Source organism: Staurois parvus, unplaced genomic scaffold, assembly GCF_062004578.1.
Source record: "Staurois parvus isolate SC_StPar_1 unplaced genomic scaffold, SC_StPar_1.0 ptg001349l, whole genome shotgun sequence".
Taxonomy (NCBI): Eukaryota; Metazoa; Chordata; class Amphibia; order Anura; family Ranidae; genus Staurois; species Staurois parvus.
In genome coordinates, this window is record NW_028319145.1 from 4,175,485 (window position 1) to 4,194,021 (window position 18,537).

General features: G+C 41.4%; 1 protein-coding gene across 3 annotated transcripts in view; it reads right to left on the reverse strand.

The window, feature by feature from the left end:
• Positions 1-18,537, reverse strand: part of DIDO1 (death inducer-obliterator 1) — an 80,281-nt gene that overhangs the window by 14,003 nt on the left and 47,741 nt on the right. For all 3 annotated transcript variants that reach the window (XM_089661554.1, XM_089661552.1, XM_089661553.1), the window contains 5 exons: positions 5,950-6,541; positions 4,653-4,812; positions 3,869-3,985; positions 2,586-2,687; positions 1,987-2,125 (listed from right to left, as the gene is read on the reverse strand). In XM_089661554.1, coding sequence (XP_089517680.1) covers positions 1,987-2,125; positions 2,586-2,687; positions 3,869-3,985; positions 4,653-4,812; positions 5,950-6,541 — 1,110 coding nt within the window. The remainder of the gene's footprint in view (positions 1-1,986; positions 2,126-2,585; positions 2,688-3,868; positions 3,986-4,652; positions 4,813-5,949; positions 6,542-18,537) is intronic.

The window sequence follows — 18,537 nt, forward strand, 5'->3', positions numbered from 1 at the left end:
TATATGCTCCTGGCGGTGGGAGCTGTCCATGCAGAGAGCACAGTAATTATTGTTAGTGGCTAGAATAGCTGCTAGCAATAATCGCATGTAAAATCCAACAGGCTGACTATACCGAAGATTATCAACTTAGGTACACTGAGCCTGCCCATACCCAGTTCAAATCTTGGCCAGTCCCTGCTGAACCGGCCAAGAATCAAACAAACAGTCTATGGCTAGCTTTATGCTGTCAACACAATCTAACAGCAAAATCGCCCTTGGATACATAAACTATATAGTAAAAAGGACCTCCAGCACTGGGTACAAAATGAATGGATTAAAAGCAAATTGGAAAGAGAAAACAAAAAAACAACCCCAAACATCTCTATACTTACCTGCTCTGTGCAATGGAAATGCACAGAATGGCCCTGATCCTCCTCTCAGGTCCCCCCTGTACTCCTAGCTCCTCCCCTCTATCCATTGCTCCCACGGGAAGCGGCTTCCCATGGGGCACTTTTGTGTGCTTGCTCCTGGCCCCACCCCATCACTGGCTTTGACTTACAGCAATGGAAGCCAATGGCTTCCAGGGCTCCAACAAAGAAGCAGAGACCTGGAAGTGAAGGGAGAGAAGAGCTGCAGACGTGCACAGCACTGGATCAAATTAGAGCTCAGGTAAGTAAAAAAGGGAGGGGCCATTGCATTTTACCTTAATGCAAGGAATGCGTTAAAGTGGTACTAAAGCCTAAACCTTTTTTACCTTAAGGTAGTGCTCACATTAAGAGTTTCAGTAAAAATAGGATCAATTTTGTGTGGTAACCTAAAAGCAGCCAGTCACATTCAGCCTAAAGCCCAACTTCAACAAAAACTTTCTATTTTGTTTTACAAAAAGTGCATGAATAAAAAAAACAAAAAAAAAAAAACCCTCATGCTCAACTAGATGGCTGTGGCATCAATCTAATGCTGCAGCTGTCCTCCACAGAGAACTGAGCAATCAAAGACTGCGAGAGTGGTGCCTGCGAGTTACCGCTCTTTGCTCTGCCCCTCCAGCACTCACTGGAGCGGCAAGCTGAGAGGCTGAGCAAGCTGCTGGTCAGGCATCTGGGCAACTCCTAGCAAAATTGTTGGGATCCCTGCAGAGCCTGGAGTGGCTCTGTGACGTCAGCTGACAAGAGGCACACTCCTGTAGCCCACAAGAGAAGTATGGCCAAAACAGCTTTTGCCATACTTTAAGTTTTTATTGCTGACCAACCTTACCTCAGTTAGGGTAAGACAGTGGTGTTTACTTACTCCTACTGGGAGTACAAAATCTGGTGCAGCTCTGCATAGAAACCAATCAGCTTCCAGTTTATTTTTTTTTAAAGCTTCATTGAAAAAGTTGAAGTTAGAAGCGGATTGGCCACCAAGTACAGCTGCACCAGATTTTTGCACACTACGGTTTTAGTTATCCAAGCGCACAGTGACAGGAATGTAAACAGCAGTAATAACGAATTCTAACCCTTACCATACTGTGAGGTTGATTTACTAAAACTGGAGAGTGCAAAATACGGTGCAGATGTGCATAATAGCTTCTAACGTCAGCTTGTTCAATTAAGCTTTATAAAAAAAAAAAAAAAGCGAGCCGATTGGTTTCCATGCAGAGCTGCAGCAGATTTTTACTCTCCAGTTTTAGTAAATCAACCCGTGTATTTTACAGCAGTGTCTCCATTGGCGAGACTTCATATGACTTTCATGATTTATTTAACTCTTCCACACAGCAAATCACTTCCTGTCCTGTGCAGTGTGACAGATGTTTAGAAAGTCTTCTGCTTTACAAATGACTTTCTAAACAAAAGTACAAATCCTCTGATTGGTAAAACAGTAGGGGCCCATTTACTGCTTTGAGATGCATTATTGTGGATTGCATTGAGGCAGCCCATTGAAAATAAATGGAAGTGTAAATGAACCCTAAAACATTTAGATATCTTTCAACTGTGTATTTAGCTTTTAGCCTGGTGTTCTACTAGAATGTACCTGTACAGATTTTGCACTTGAGATCAAACAGATGGGCACGATGCTGGCTTGTTGTGTCGTCCAACATACTGCTGAATATGTCTGGGAGAGCCGAGGTGCTTTTCTCTGGAGGAGGAACACGAGCTGCTTCTTGTTGCTCCTAAATCAAAATTTTAGAAAGGAGAAAAAAAAACAAAAAAAACAGGACAATAAGTTTCAATAAATGCCTTTTCAGCAGGAAATCAGGTTTTTCTACAGTGCTAAAACCCAAGTGAAGTCTCAGTATGGAAGCAGTGTTGTGGGAAAAGTGTTTCCACAGCAGGTTAACAGCGTGCAAAGCAGTGGGTAAGAGCTGAAAAAGAACAGTTTTGTGGAGCCAGGCAGCATAAGCACATTGAATGTGGGGTCACATAACAGAATGGCTAACATTCCCAGATCAAGTCCTAAGAGGAAACAGGATCCCATCCCTGATCAGCCAGAAAGATGCATAATAATTCCAAAACCAAAATGTCTATTTCTGGAAGGGCCTGCAATAGAATGGAAGTCTGGAACAGTTTGGCCAGCGTAGATGTGGTCCCACACAATTATACAAGCTATGCTACAAAAGATCCGAAACCCACCGTGTCAGTATCGGACATGGGAGGGGATTCCTCCATATCTACTAAGAAATGTCTTGAGAAGCTTTTATGTTCCACACGAGACTTGGTTTTCAGAACCGCAGTCTATTGGAGTGAAGGAAAAAATACACAGCTCATTTAGCAAAACATGCAATATTTACTATGCTTGCCTAACTGGTACTCCATCAGAAACATCACATGTACATAAATACTTACACATGGCAAGAACCTGCACAACACTGGTGGGGCAACGGGCACTGTCCTCCATCGCTGGCTTAAACATGACAGGACCTTGTCACTAGCGAGGGAGCAGCAATAGAGGGACACCATAGGATGCAGACAGTAGTCTCTATCAATCCAGTTGCTGGTGAGTTGTCGCCAGCAACAGAATCAGTAGTTTGATAGGGCCCTAAGAGTGGCAAAACTATGATTTCTATCATGTGATACCCTTAGGAAGAAGCAAGCATGGGCAATAGATGTGCTCATTATTGCTCAAATCAGAGCACCGTCATCACCAAAATTATAAAACATTTTTTTTTTTTACACAAACATGGAGGTGGTGGTCATTTGAATGCATTTGATTTGTAGTCAAAAAGCAATATCAGGTAAATGGCAAAGGCAGCTACATCTGCTTTTTCTTAAAAAAAAAAAAAAAAAAAAAAAGCCTGTTTATTTGCACCAGTTTCAGAGTCCTGATTTAATGCCTTAGCTGGCCACACTGCTTGAATTTCACCCAGTTTCTTGCAAACCAGACAACATTCAGTCAGGTCCTGTTGGCTGCCTACCACCCGACATCCCTGAATTGAAAAATCTAAGGAACTGGGTGGAGAATTGCCAGCTATGCAGCTCCTGCACCCAACTGGATGCAGCCACTGCTGAGGTATTTCGACAGCTGGCAGGACTGACTGTCAAATACAACAGTCTATCCACACTAGCTTGAGGCAGGGAAATATCTGCTTTTCAAATTTTATACAACCACTGAAAGGTTTATCCAGTAGTTCTTTCGGAATCTAATCGGAATATGTGATCTGAATTTAAAAAAAAAAAATGGCTGCTATGGGCTATTGCATAACAAAGTAGTTGACAATATGGTCCTGCAGCTATGCATTGTAAACACTGTCCTAAGGGTGTGACATGATGATAAATGTTTAGATCTTGATTTAGATTGGAAAATGAGTTACACCGACTGTCATTTTATTATAACACTTGCTACATTCATTCAGAATATGTTCCCATGAATGTCACAAGCCTATTAGAAAACAACTCAGAAGATGACTCCAACGTACCGTTTTTGACTCCATCTCTTTCCAGGAAGAAAGCCTCTTTGATGCGAGGGCTTCGGGTTTCAAGCGCACCAATTTTGCCGATGAGATTTCTCCACGAACAACACGCTGGAACAGACCCTGGACATGACCACAGTGAGACAAATTTTAACTATATAATCCAGTGTCTAGGTTTTTTTTTTTTTTAATACACCGACTAATAAGTGTAAACATTTGTAAAGATTTAAACCCTCCCTCTTAGATTGTAAGCTCCCAGGATCAGGGCCTTCCTACCCTTTTGTATTGAACTGTATTGTCTCCTGTTATATTGTAAAGCGCTGAGCAAACTGTTGGCGCTATAAATCCTGTATAATAATAATAAAAAGGCTAAAAATATTTATTTCTGCATGATTTATCAAAGTGGCTGAAATAAGAGAAACCAAATTCAAACCCTTTCCAGGAAACGGACATTTAGAATTCATAAGTCCTGGAATCTAATTGTACATTTTTGTTGTGCCCCCTAAACACTTGGGTGAGGCTCAGCCTGTGAAAAAAAAAAAAAATGTAATTGTGTATGTAACCCAGCTATGAATCCCCTCCATTCCGTTTAAGGCCCTGCATCTAAAAAGAACTCTGTGATCCCTACGGACACAAGTCCACTGAAAAGCACTTCCTGTATACAAGGGCACCAGCAGACCTTTTTAGACCTCCAGAAGATAGTGTGATTTTATTCTACGTATCCTCTCATCACCTTTCAATCTAAACCAAGAATTGTGGGTGCAATCCTTCTGTATCATCAAGATCTTACCTGGTTCTTTGGGTCCTTCAGGTTAAACATGATGGTCCTATACTTGCTCTTGTATCCACTGCCCGTGTCTTTAAAAAGGTTGAACATCTCTTTTTCAATGTTTATAGCAACAAGCCCCACCTCGTTCTCGGACATCGACAGATCATCGCTGTCATTCACCCTAAATTACAAAAGAATTCACAGCATGTTAGCACAGTTAAGTGATAAACCATTCTTACATTATTACAAAATGCAAAAACACACAACAAAAGCCGCAACAATCCTAACCTAAAAATGCAATCTTTTTACTATAGGTCTCGGCTACGGATACTCCCCTGGAATACAACTATTAGAGAAACACCATGATGTGAACCCTAAGCACAGGACATATATAGATACCAGCATCTAGCCAAGCAGTGGAGGCACTCAGCTGTGCTATAGGGACTTGGGAGGTATTTGAGACTAAAAGACTGCAAATAAAAAAAAAAGAAAAAAATACAATTGCATGTGAGCAGTTGCACAGGAGCGTGCAGAGATTTTAAGGAACTGAAATATCGCAAAACGCGATGAAACTCCTGGTAAGCAACAAGATATTTGCCTAACTAGAACATACCAGAGCTTGATATTAGCAACGATAAATGAGCTTTTTCTATAGCTAGCTATAGATGGATCAAATCTCAGCTGGTTCAGCATGGACCGGGCCAAGATTCGATCCATCTCTGGGCAGGCTGGTTGTACAGTAGTTGATCCGATCAACTTTAGTACTAGCAGCCTGATGGATTGTTTACAATGACTGCCATCGGCTATAGCCTCTAGCCGTAATCATTGAGTTATACCAGCTGGGAAGGCTCCCTGCTGGCAGAACACGACAGTTCTGTGCTGATGGGGAAATCAAGCCATTCTTACCTGCAACCCATGGCATCATCTATGGCTTGCCTAAGAGGGAGAGAAGTTCCAGCTCTTAGCAATTAAGATTGCTTCGTCTAGAGAGCTGTGTAACTATGTCCCCTTTCTAAAATCAGTTGTACTGAAGAGGCCCAAGAACTAGCAAGGTAGGTACAATGGCTTCTCCGCTAACAACCAGACCATTTCATAACAGATGTCAGGTGACAGCTCAGACCTCATGCTGCCTTCAACATTCATGCCGTCAACGAAATGAGGCATAAATCCCTATGTAAACAGAGCACACCAAAAAAACGACAGTTCTAAAATAATTACACTCCATATACTAAAAAAATGCTAACGGAACGTGTTGTGTGGTTCACATGGATGACTTTTAGGTGCAGATTAAAAGCATCAAAACAAAGTTTTCCCACACCTTTTGACAAGGATCTCCTTTAATGACCTGCGGATGTTCTGCCTGATCTGATTATTGGGTCCGGGATGAGATGAGCTGGGAATTGGCTTAGGTGGAGCACTAGGCACCGATGAAGATGATGTACTAGGTGCAGACGTGGAAGATGTGTGGGCCGGAGAGACCCCCGATGCTGGTTTCTTGTTCATGGTGTTTAAAGTAGGCATCTTCTTTGGATCAGGTGCAGAAGATGGAGGTGGTATCTTCTTGGGTATCTTTGGAAGTCTACTGATAGCAGATGTAGTGAGAAGAATGGGAGGAGGGTGGGGTTTCGGTTTTAGAGACAGGAGAGGTTTGATGCCGCTGATGATGGTAGACTGTTTTGGTGGCTGCTTGCTTAAAACCGGGGAAATGGGGACCTTCTTCAACATGGGGATCCGGGGCAGAGCAGAGATGGGTTTCATTGCCAAAGACGTTGGAGAGGGTGGTGGCTTTTTAACAGAAGCAGCAGGAGGAGCAGAAGCAGGGACAGAAGCAGGGACAGGGGCTGGGGCAGGAGCAGGGGCAGGAGCGGGAGCAGGTGCAGGTTTCTTTTCAGGTTCTTCTGTTTTCTCAGCTACAAGAAAAAACAAAAACACAAAAGTGAAAATGTTTCTGTATAGCAAGGTTTTCATATTAATGGGGTTAGGCTAGTGTTTGCTGGAAGGTATGCCTTTTATAAACAAAAAAAAAAAACACTAACACACATGACTTCACACTTCGTTATTAGACTGGCTTGTTCATTGGTTCCCCCTTATTTAATATAAACAAATAAAAAAAAAAACTTTAAAAATAGGGAAAGTAGATCAACGAGGCCATCATTTCTTTGAAGATTACCTAATATCATGCAACCCCACATCTTGTTTGTGAAACGCCAAAAGTAGCTGCTTACGCTTGTGATGCCATTCATTGTTAAAAGGCACCCATTTTTTGCAAAGTTAACCACTTGCCCTCCGGAGGATTTACCCCCCCCTTTCCTGACCAGGCCATTTTTTGCGTTACGGCGCTGCATTACTTTGACAATTGCGCGGTCATTTACCGCTGCACCCAAATGAAATTTACATCCTTTTTTCCCCCCACAAATTGAGCTTTCTTTTGGTGGTATTTTTTTTTTTAATTTAAAAAGACAATTTTGAGGGGAAAAAAAAAAAAAAAACTCTATTTTTCACTTTTTGCTATTAAACATGTACAGTAAAAAAAAAGTTAAAAATCAAATTGTCATAAATTTAGGCCAAAATGTTTTCTGCTCCATGTCTTTGCTAAAAAAAAAAAAAAAAAATCCCAATACGTGCAAATTAATTGGTTTACATGAAAGTTATAGCGTTTACAAATGGCAGTATATACGGTGGATATAAAAAGTCTACACACCCGATAAAAGGTCAGGTTTCTGTGATATATAAAAATTAGACAGATAAATCATTTCAGAACGTTTTACACCTGTAATGTAATGTATTTACAACTGAAAAACAAACCAAACTTTTTTTTTTTTGGGGGGGGGGGGTAAAAAAACTAAAATAATGAGGTTGCATAAGTGTGCACACCCTCTTATAACTTATATCACATTCATATTAAATAGGAGTCAGTACACACCCGCCATCATTAAAAGTGCTTCTGATTAACCCCAAATAAAGTTCAGCTGTTCTAGTAGGTCTTTCCTAACATTTTTTTAGTTACATCCTACAGCAAAAGCCGTGGTCTGCAGAGAGCTTCCAAAGCATCAGAGGGATCTCATTGTTAAGAGATCAGTCAGAAGGGTACACAAGAATTTCCAAGGCATTAGATATCCCATGGAACAGTGAAGGCAGACATCAAGTGGAGAAAATATGACAAACAGTGACATTACCAAGAACTGGACGTCCCTCCAAAATTGATGAAAAGACGAGAAGAAAACTGGTCTGGGAGGCTGCCAAGAGGCCTACAGCAACGTAAAAGGAGCTGCAGGAATATCTGGCAAGTACTGGCTGTGTCGTACCTGTGACAACAATCTCCCGTGTTCTTCATATGTCTGGGCTATGGGGCAGAGTGGCAAGACAGAAGCTTTTTCTTAAGAAAAACATCCAAGCCTGGCTATATTTTGCAAAAACCCATCTGAAGTCTCCCAAAATCATGTGTGAAAATTTGTTCTGGTCTGATGAAACCAAGGTTGAACTTTCTGGCCATAATTCTAAAAAGATGTATTTGGCACAAAAACACTGCACATCACCAAAAGAACACCATACCCACCGTGAAGCATGGTGGTGGAGTATCATGCTTTAGGGACGTTTTTTCTTCAGCTAGAACTGGGGCCTTAGTCAAAGTAGAAGGGATTATGAACAGTTCCAAATACCGGTCAATAATCGGCACAAAACCTTCAGGCTTCTGCTAGAAAGCTGAACATGAAGAGGAGCTTCACCTTTCAGCATGACAACGACCCAAAGCATACAGCCAAATCAACAAAGGAATGGCTTCTCCAGAAGTTGAAAGTTTTGGAATGGCCCAGCCAGAGCCCAGACCTGAATCTGATCGGAAATCTGTGGGGTGATCTGAAGAGGGCTGTGCACAGGAGATGCCCTCGCAATCTGACAGATTTGGAGTGTTTTTGCAAGGAAGAGCGGGCAAATATTGCCAAGTCAAGACGTGCCATGCTGATACTCGTATTTTAAGGGTGTGCACACTTATGCAACCATATTAGTTAATTTTTACTTCCCTCCACCTAAAAGATTTCAGTTTGTTGTTCAACTGAGTTGTACAGTTTATAGGTCACATTTAAGTTCTGAAATGATTCATCTTTGTCTCAATTTTTTTACATCACAGAAACCTGACATTTTAACAGGGGTGTGTACTTTTTATATCCACTGTATAGTGGGTTTTTTTTTTTTCTTTTTTACTAGTAATGATGGCGATCAGCAACATATAGCAGAACTGCGGTGGGCATTCTAACACTAGGGGGGGACGGGACTTGGTGTCACTGACATCCCTAGTGACACCAATACAGCGGTTAAACATATGAAGCTTACAAAATGTGCATGAGTTATTTTGTCACGTCCTCATGCACACTAGGCATTTTAAATACGCTGATAGCTGTATAAAGTCACGATAATGCAAGTTTTTCCGCATTTTTGCATTAGCGTTTAGCTGAGTTTTTGTTTTTAAACACCTAAAAAAAATTGCTCCAAAAAAACGCTGGTTTGCCGAGTTTTACCGTGTTCACCAGCATTTGAGCATTTTTACAGCTAAAAAAACTCCTCTAGAAACCCACAAGTTCTGGGTTTTTTTCCAGCCAAAAAATGCTGACTGAGTCTCCATGCACACCGAGTGTTTTATTAACGCTGGTAACGTTTGCTGTGTAAAGAAACGTTAAAAACCCAAGTTTTTCACTCTTTTTGTATTAGCGCTGTTTTGCTGCCTTTTCGGTGTTTAGCATTTAGATTTTTACCAAAACGTCCAAAAACTCTGGTCTGCCATGTTTTACAGCGTTAGAGCATTTTTACAGCTAAAAAAAAACTCTTCTTGAATCCCACTAGTTCTGGGTTTTTTCCAGCCAAAAAACTATGTGTGTATGGACACATATACCATGCCGGGGAGTTTACTGACTGTAGAAAAAAAATGTCAAAAGCCAAAAACAGCCGCTGTAAAAACATCCCGTGTGCATGAGGACTAAAGCCTACAGCTAACACTACTGGCGTTTTTATAATGTCCAGTGTGCATGAAACAGCCCCTGCCAAAAAAAAAACACTGATAAAAGCCTGTGTGAATGGACACATAGGATAACATGCTGGGGAGTTTACTGGCTGTAGAAAAAAAACAAACAAAAAAAAAACCCACCAAAAACAGCAGGTGAGGACTAATGGTTTGCCCTGTGTATGGCATGACAATGCATATGGCATGACAATGCACATGCTGCCTCAACTGTAAAGATTCTCCTTTTTGTAATAGGACCATGTGGACATGGCTGCACTATGTATGTATTCCCACAATGCACCACAGGCACATCTTTTGGATGCTTGGGCACCTGATATTCATTGTGGGATGTTGGGTGAGGGTAACAAAGGGCTGACTTGGAGCTCAAAATTAAAGTTACATACTGAGTGTATCTGACATTCGCTATTACGGAAGAATTATGCAACATTCTGCTCAAAACTTGCATTCCTTTTAATCTTACTACAAAAGGCATATTTAATTTAAAGTGATTTTAAACCTCAGACATGAAATATGAATGGTGACGGGGAGAGACCTCCAGCAGATTATATTGTAAAGCGCTGAGCAAACTGTTGGCGCTATATAAAAATCTGTTCCTCTCTGCGCAGGGGATGGGGGGAAAGGAAGTGGTTGGGGCCTGTCTTCCCTCCAATCAGCTCTCCTCACGGAGTTCTACAGAGTAACTTCAGCTCTGCCGTGGGTTTTCTGAACTCTCAGACAAGCTTTATAGATTCTGAATGTAGGAAAGAGAAGACTGCAAAACAGGTACAACTTAGAGGATTTTGTTTCATCTCTGTGCATGACCAGAGGCCAGTCACATCACTGGGTATATGTAAGGGTTTACAACCAGTTTAAAGGTCACACACAGTGTGCTGGGGTAATGCAACAACTGTGCGTCAAGGTAGTCAATACATTTTGAATAAGCTAGCACTGTGCTGTAAACAGAGGGAAAAAAAATATATGATATGGCCCTTTAGATCTAATTCCCACAACACAATGTAGTTTGCATTTTACTGCAATGCATGCAAGTATAGGAACAAAATGGTGGGGGCATGGGACTGGATCTCTGAATAATAAAGATTCATGCGACTAATATTCTCAGTAGCTGGGCCTTAATGCCATGTTTACATTTTACAAGCACAGTGGCACACATTTCACTAGCTGTTAGCTTGACTATAGGATTCGCTTTTATATACGATTAAAATCTTAACATTAAAAAGAATCCTAAAGTCCATTATAATCCACTCCAGCGATGCGATGTCCACAAGCAACCTCCCCGAAGCGTGCAATTTCATCATCTTCCAGTTTTAGCATTCTTGGCGATTTTGCTTGGCTCGCTGAGGATGTGCATTGGCGTTCATTCACCCCCTGCATGCAGTCATTGCAAAAATGTACATCTCTTCTGCAACTATAAAGCCTGCCGGTGCTTTGATTGGTTTCGACAGTCCAGTAAAGTTGGAAAAGACTAACTGTACCTACCTATCAAAACTGAGGATTACAATTGGACTTTAAAGCTGAAAACACCTGAGCAACACGTTGCGCTTTTTCTGAGGTTTCTTTTCTTTGTGTATACACACACGACAAAAGTAGCTCATGTACTTTTTTTTGGCATTGGCGTGCTTTGTTGAGTAACACATGGGACTGCGCCTCGTGTTTGGGATGCCATTAAGAAATAACAGCATCACAAGCACATTTTTTTTGTACATTTCCAGGAAATCTCAGGTGTGAACGTAGCCCAAGTCCCCGGTCACACTGGATGCGAATTGGCATGCCAAGTCGCACCCTATTGTCTGCAATTAGAGCGGTCAAATTGGTTGGAGCCGCGCCGATTTCTAAAGTAGTGCATGCACTACTTTTGGTGTGATTTGCATAGACATCTGTGTTAAATGTCTTGAAAATCACACCTGAAATTGGCACATCCCCCGACTTTGAAATAGTGCAACTTCACTGCAAGTCGCACAATTTCAAAGTCGAGTTTGGTGTGACCGGGGTGTAAGGCAGTATCACAGCAGCTATTGTTCACTTGTTCATATGTAGTACCGCTTTGTAGAATGGGGAATAATTTGCAACATTTGTTACCGGGAAAATATGAATTTTTTTTGCAGTTTCCACTAAGATTCCCTAATCACCTACTCCTTGACACGGGTTCACACTGGTGCGACTTGCAACAGTTGAATGACAAATGAAAACCTATTCATTTCAACGGCAACCATTCCAATAACTACAACTCGAGTCATAGTGACTTTTAAAAGGATTCCTGCACTACTATGAAGCAACTTGAGTCTCAGACTCTAAAGTCACTCTACGTAGTCACACAACAATGGGGGGTGGTGGGGTAGAAGCAGTGTGAACCGAGGGCTAAAAGAATTTAAGAATTTATCTTTACTGATCCAAATTTGATAGAAGGGTCTCATTTTACTGATACGAGAAAAAAAAAAAAAAAAGCTCATAATGTAATATAAAAGCTATTGTTTCTGGTTTTGATCACGTTTCCAGGAATCTTCTTATCCTTACCAGGTAACTATGAAGGACATGCATTCTGTCACACAGCCAGGCAATTCTTATAAAGGGAGTAGAGCATATTAGAGCCAGCTCCATTTATAAATTCCCCATCAACTGCTCTTAAGTAGCCCTGCGACAGAAAAAAAACAAAAAACAAAAAAAAAAAACACAAAAAACCAAAAGCACACACCACTGACCACTATTTAATCATGAGTCTTTTCAGTGAAGGTCTTCCTCATAAGAATCAGCCTCCTCTCCAGTTGAGAATCTATCCCGGATCTGTGCAAATCAGTTTGGTGCACAGGATTACAGACACTGGAGTCTCAAACATACATAAAATCTCTGGTAACTAGCAGATACATTTGCTTCGACATTTGCTTGAAAACACATCCTTATCGGCTTGTTGACATTTCTAGGTCACGATTGCTTCCATAGTCCCACAGTAAGACTAGGAAATTCTCACACGGTTTAGAAGGGGCCAGAACTTGGTCTTTTTTTTTTTTATAATATGTTCCCCAATGTAGTTGGTGGGGGTTGTATAGTCAAAGAAGAGTGCTGTGTAACAATGAAGTTTGTGACCAAGAGAACACGCTGAACATTATGAACTTCACAATCTAGCATAAAAAAAACCTTAATTGAAGAAGACTCCATTAAATTGTGAGTGGAGGGAAACAGGCATGCTGTAGATACTGGCTGATGTCACACAGCCAGGTGTATATCACGTCTTCTTGGACCATGCGCTCTGGTACTAGGTCTGCTCCTGTTACCAGCTGGCTAAAGTTTAGGAAGCATACTCCAGCATGCCTGTGCAGCACGCACATATATTTTGCTTGGTGCATTGGAAAGGTTCCTCGTGGTACTTTAAGGGTGTAATTACAGTAGGAGATCTGTAGGATACACGTTTGACCCTCAAAGTGCAGTTAGCCTGACTGAGGACCTCCTTGTATCAAAGCTCAGGCATACCGCACCTTGGTCCAGTTGAAGAGGGGATTGAGCATGGTTCAATTAGACTTGATCATTTTGGTCTATGGCAGAGCTGATTATGTGTGTTCAGGCGCAAGGTGTCAGCCAGCAAGGGAACAGGGACAATCACACTCAGGCACTGAAGAAGGCAACTGAGCGTAGTACAAAGTAAGCCTTGGACACTTTGGTATTTGCTTTAGGAATACTCCGGTCATTCTAGTTACCACCCTGCCCATTCTCCTTTTTGTACCATTTGCTTTGTTAGTTTATGGTGTATCTAGGCCTCTGCACGTTCCAAAGCCCCGATCTCTGCTTGTACTAGATTGCCTGAACACGCCTAGTTTACAGGACATCCATTTGTACCCAAGTTCTCTGGCTACTGCCCGCACATCTGTAGCCACCATTTGCATAAATCCATGGACTATGACAAAGTTATGTCATGCAGAGGTCTTTGGTGTAAGCCAGGTATTACTTAAACTCTGTCCCAACAAACTTGCTTCCTGCTTGTGACACGGAACATACGCATATCCTGTGATAGGTGCCTACAGAGCCTTGAGATAACAATCCACAAGCTTGAAGTTCTTCCATCAAGCTAATGTCCGATCAGATTTCTTTTTCAGGTGGACCTGATCAGACCCTCCATTCTCCTCTATGGAGCAGCAGATGTAAAGTGGACCCCCCTTCCTGCAATCTGATCTGTTAAAAACAAAACGGAAGGGGATCTGTTCCATTTCCATATAACAGATCGGAGGGTAGTTGAGTGTAAACAGACAGCTGGTCTGTTTACACCCAGTTGCCCTCAGAGCAGAGTGGGCTGGGTTGGTTCTGCAGAAACGGACCTGTCATCCACCTGCTCTGATGGGGAATCAGTAGACAGATCCCCCGCTGACCAAACAAGAGTCAAGTAGAGTTCACCCCATGTTAAAGGGGCTTTAAAAAGAGACCCACTGGGGTGGATAGTAGCTCTAGAATTATGTACGAACACATTATGTACTTTTAATGCATTATGAACAAAGCCCTACCCTGAACATGTTTTTTTTCGAGAAGTTAGAAATGGGTGCTAAAGCATGCACATAAATGTGAATAAAAACTTCAGATTGTACGGTCTTAGAAGGAACATTATGGATCTAAGCAACGCATGGATGATGGGAGCAGCAGACTACACTAGACTGGATAAACTGGAATCACCTGTTTATGTAAAGAATAATGTGATTGCTTTCATATCCACAGGTTTACAAAACTAGTAAAGGCCTATAATTTTTATACTGCTTAAATGTAATCAACAGTAATGTCAATATCCTGAATGCAAAGTTGACTGACCTTCCGTTAAATACCTCATTGAAGTAAAATGAGGCGCAATTGAACTGTTGAATTTGAAAGACTGTTGTAGAACTTGGTCAAATCAGGAGAGGCAACATGGAGCTTTTTAGTTAAAGCTTAAGTCCAGACAATCCTCTAAATATACAGATGAAATAAGTTATACCTGCTAAAGGATTGGTATTTCTGTTCATCCAGGTTCAAGTTTAACACACAGTTGAGATTTTTCTGTTGCAGTTCAGTAACACTTAGTTCTTGTGCCTTCTCCCAGTTGGTGACTGGACAGTGAAAGGAGAAGCAGTACAACAATGACCTAACTTGTCACCATCTCCTTCTAGCTGTATGTCCCTTATAAGTACATGAGCATGACAGCACAAGTAGCTACATGTGCTGCTCCCTCTCCCAGCCTGAACTATGCTGTACAATGGACTGCAAGTGGCCAATCTCAGGTAAAATTCTAGTACTTGCTTGAATTTATAGAAAACAAATACAATAAAATGTAACAAAATAGTAATACAGAGCTGTATTAATGTGAGCTTTAACTAGTGTTTTTTTATTTTGTATATTGCTTAATTAGCAGGGTGCTCCTCTGGGCCTCAAAAAACAATTTTAACAGTTAGCCCAAAAAGAGCACAGTGGCCTCCATAATTCTCAAATGGAAGAAGCTTGGAGCAAAACAGGACTTTTCCAAGAGCTGGTCACCCGGCCAAACTGAGCAATCGGAGCAGAAGGGCCGTAGTAGGAGAGGCGACCAAGAACCCAATAGTCACCAAGTGAGCTCCAGCCATCCTGTGTGGTGATGGTACAAAAGTTCCAGAAGGAGAACTGTAATTGCAGCCACCATTATGGCCTTTATGACAATGACTAGACGTAGCTTCTCTGCAATGAAGAAACACAAGAAAGCCCGCTTGGAGTTTGCAAAAAAAAAAAAAGCACCTGAAGGACAGACTGTGGAGAACAGAATTCTCTGTTCTGATGAAACCAAGATTGAACTGTTTGGCCTGAATTCTAAAAACATTATGTCTCGAGGAACCAGACAATGCTCATCACCTGCCCAATACCATCCCAACAGTGAAGCATGATGTTGGCAGTATAATGTTGTAGGGGTTTTTCAGCTGCAGGGACTGGGAGCCTTGGCCAGGATGGGGAAAGCTTAACAGAACAATGCGTCAGGACCTCAGACTGGGCTGAAGGTTCACCATCCAAACATGACAATGATCCTAAGTATACTGCCAACACAGGCGTGGCTTAGGCACAATTCAATGTCAGAGCAGCCTAGCCAAAGCCCCAACTTGAACCCTACAGAACATCTTTGGAGAGACTTGAAAATGGCTGTCCACCAACAGTCCCCATTGAACGTGACTCAGCTTGAGAGGATTTGCAAAGAAGAATGGCAGAAAATCCCCCCAATCCAGGTGTGCAAAGCTTGTCCCGTCATACCCAAAAATACTTGAGGCTGTAATTGCTGACAAAGGTGCTTAAACAAAAGTGCGTAGAGGGTCTGAATACTTTGGTACATATGAAATAACAGGTTTCCTTCTTTCATACATTTGCAAATGTTTCCAAGATTCTGTTTTCACTTTGTCATTATGGAGCATGGAGTGTAGATCAATAAGAAAAAAAAAAATGAATTTAAAACTGTAGTATCAGGCCCAAACATAAAAAAATTGAATCAAGTGAAGTATGAATAACTTATGAATGCACTGTATACAAAACTACAAACTATACCCAAAGTATTTTAAAACGCCTAAAATATCTCTAATAGAAAAAACCCTACACAACCCTATACAATCCCATTGTCCTCATACACATGCATTGGCAAAAAGCCCTAGTTCACACAGGCACCAACTTGTATTATAAATACTAATCGGAAGAGCAACGTCCACAGTGCTGACTTGGGTCCTCAAATATCCCAAATTCAAGAATTTAGGTAAAATAATCACGTCCAATATCCAACCCTAAATGCAGCGCATAGCACCCAACTGTTTACTAGTCACAAGCTCTGCCATATCTGTGGTAAACCATAAAGTCTGCTCAAGAGTCCAGCGAGTTGTGCCGACATCAAACATGCTTATACAAAAGGAGAGAGGAGAACTCTTCCTGCTTCTCCTTTCACTGTCCAGTCATAGGCTGGGGGAAGGGCAAGACCTGTGTTACTTAACTGCAGCTTTTATGGGTTTTAAAACTAGAAAGCAGGCGTATTTTGGAGGCTTAGGTGATACTGTCCAGAAAATACTGCAGAGACAGTAGGAGGAAATGTTTTTTTTCTTTTTTAAATATATACGCACTTCATATTATTTGAACACCCATCTCACTTTAGCTGCAACCACCCATTACCAACTCTCAGTAGCACCATGCTACCCCATCACTCACCATGCCACCCCATCACTCACAACTGTCAAAAGTATCTCTGGAAAGCAAAAGCTCTTTTTTGAAAATAAACTGGGGGACGGATGTTGGTGGTCTTCTCACCGTCTTACTATTCCATGGTAGTAAAGTAGTATTGACCTGCTCGAACTTCCACAAAATGGCAGCAAAAGGGACATGGGTTGATGGATTCCAAAACGACATTGTTGCATCCTGAAGTATCTCTTCAAGTGGTTTCATTCTTCGTCCATAGGATGGGAAGTTTTAGGCAACAAATTTCTTCTTTAACTTGGGCAGCCTAAAACTATCAAAGCACTTTCTAAATAGATACAGAGCTACATAAATATCTCATACAACAAACTTAAAAAGGTAACAGCAGAGTCTGTTACATCCCATTGTAGTTGTATCTGGGCAATGATTTGTGGAAATTCATTTTTTCTACACAAGATTGTTGAGCAGTTAAGAGACAGTTGACCTTGAGCTGAGTAATCAAGAATGTCCAACATGGTTTCCTTGGTTCTAGCAGAAAAATTACAAGAATTCCTCCTGCAAAGCTGTTGATCCATAATGCTTTGGTAGCTCTTTGCCACAATTTAATCCAAGCAATGCTTTATTTCAGCTTTTGGTTTGGTCAGTTATCTTCATAAAGCAGGGTGAAGCTCTGCTCATTTCTCAAATAGCCACTTGCAATTAAAATGAAAATACAACATTTGGGTTTTAAAGATCAGAAACCTGTTACAGATTTGGCACTCACAGCACCTAAAGTTGCTGAACGCATCTAAAATGGGAAAGATGGACAAGGGACCTTCAGTTACGGACAGGTGATCAGTCACAGCAGACATGAGTTAATGCATTTTGCTGCCAAATCTCTAGTAGGCACTTTAAAGTAGAAACTAAAAATTGACAAGCAGGAACGGTCCCCTGAACTAAAACCTGAAGTGTGTTCAGTTGCCCCCACCTCAAAAAAGGCCAAACCAATATTTAACCAAGCAACTTGTTTGGAGCCCTGAGGTATCAAAGACCTACAATCTGTTAAATCGAGCGTTTTTCTGAAAGTTTTTGAAATAAAATTTTTAGAAAAAGCATTAGAGACACAACTTGGAGATAAACCACCAAGAGTTATACTGCCAACTATAAGACACATAGATACTATGGACATAGAAACCTAAAGGCCAGCCGCGACAGACTAATTCTCTTTAGACTGCTTGCTACATCCGAACAGGTTCGACCTAGGAGGTGGAAATATAGTAATTGAGGGGAAGGAGCTGTAAGCCCTCAATGCACTCTGAGAAAAGGATTTTATGGTGAGTGCAAAAATCCATATTCTCAATTGTCCACTGAGGGACACAGCTTGACGATAGCAAGCAGCCCAACACCATCCAAAACCAGTTCAAACAGAGAAAAGCACACAGGTAAACCAGCCCAACAAAAACAAAATAAAAAGGAAAACCAATTAAAGCAGCAGCTTACTGATCCTTTCAAACAAAACAAGCCAGAGGCACACATTGGGCTGAAAGTATCTTTGGAGACAAATTATAGCTAACATTTTACACCGAGGCTTGGTGACGGAGGCCCAACTCACTATCCTAGTGAAGTGGACAGTGAAAAGGAAGCAAACACCCCGTTAAAGTTAGAAACTGTGGATTGTCAGGAACTTCCAAGCTCATCATCATGCGCATACTTTCAAGCACAGTAGGTTAACTAAGCAAAGATAAGAACACAAAAGTTGGTGCACCAGCTGAAGAT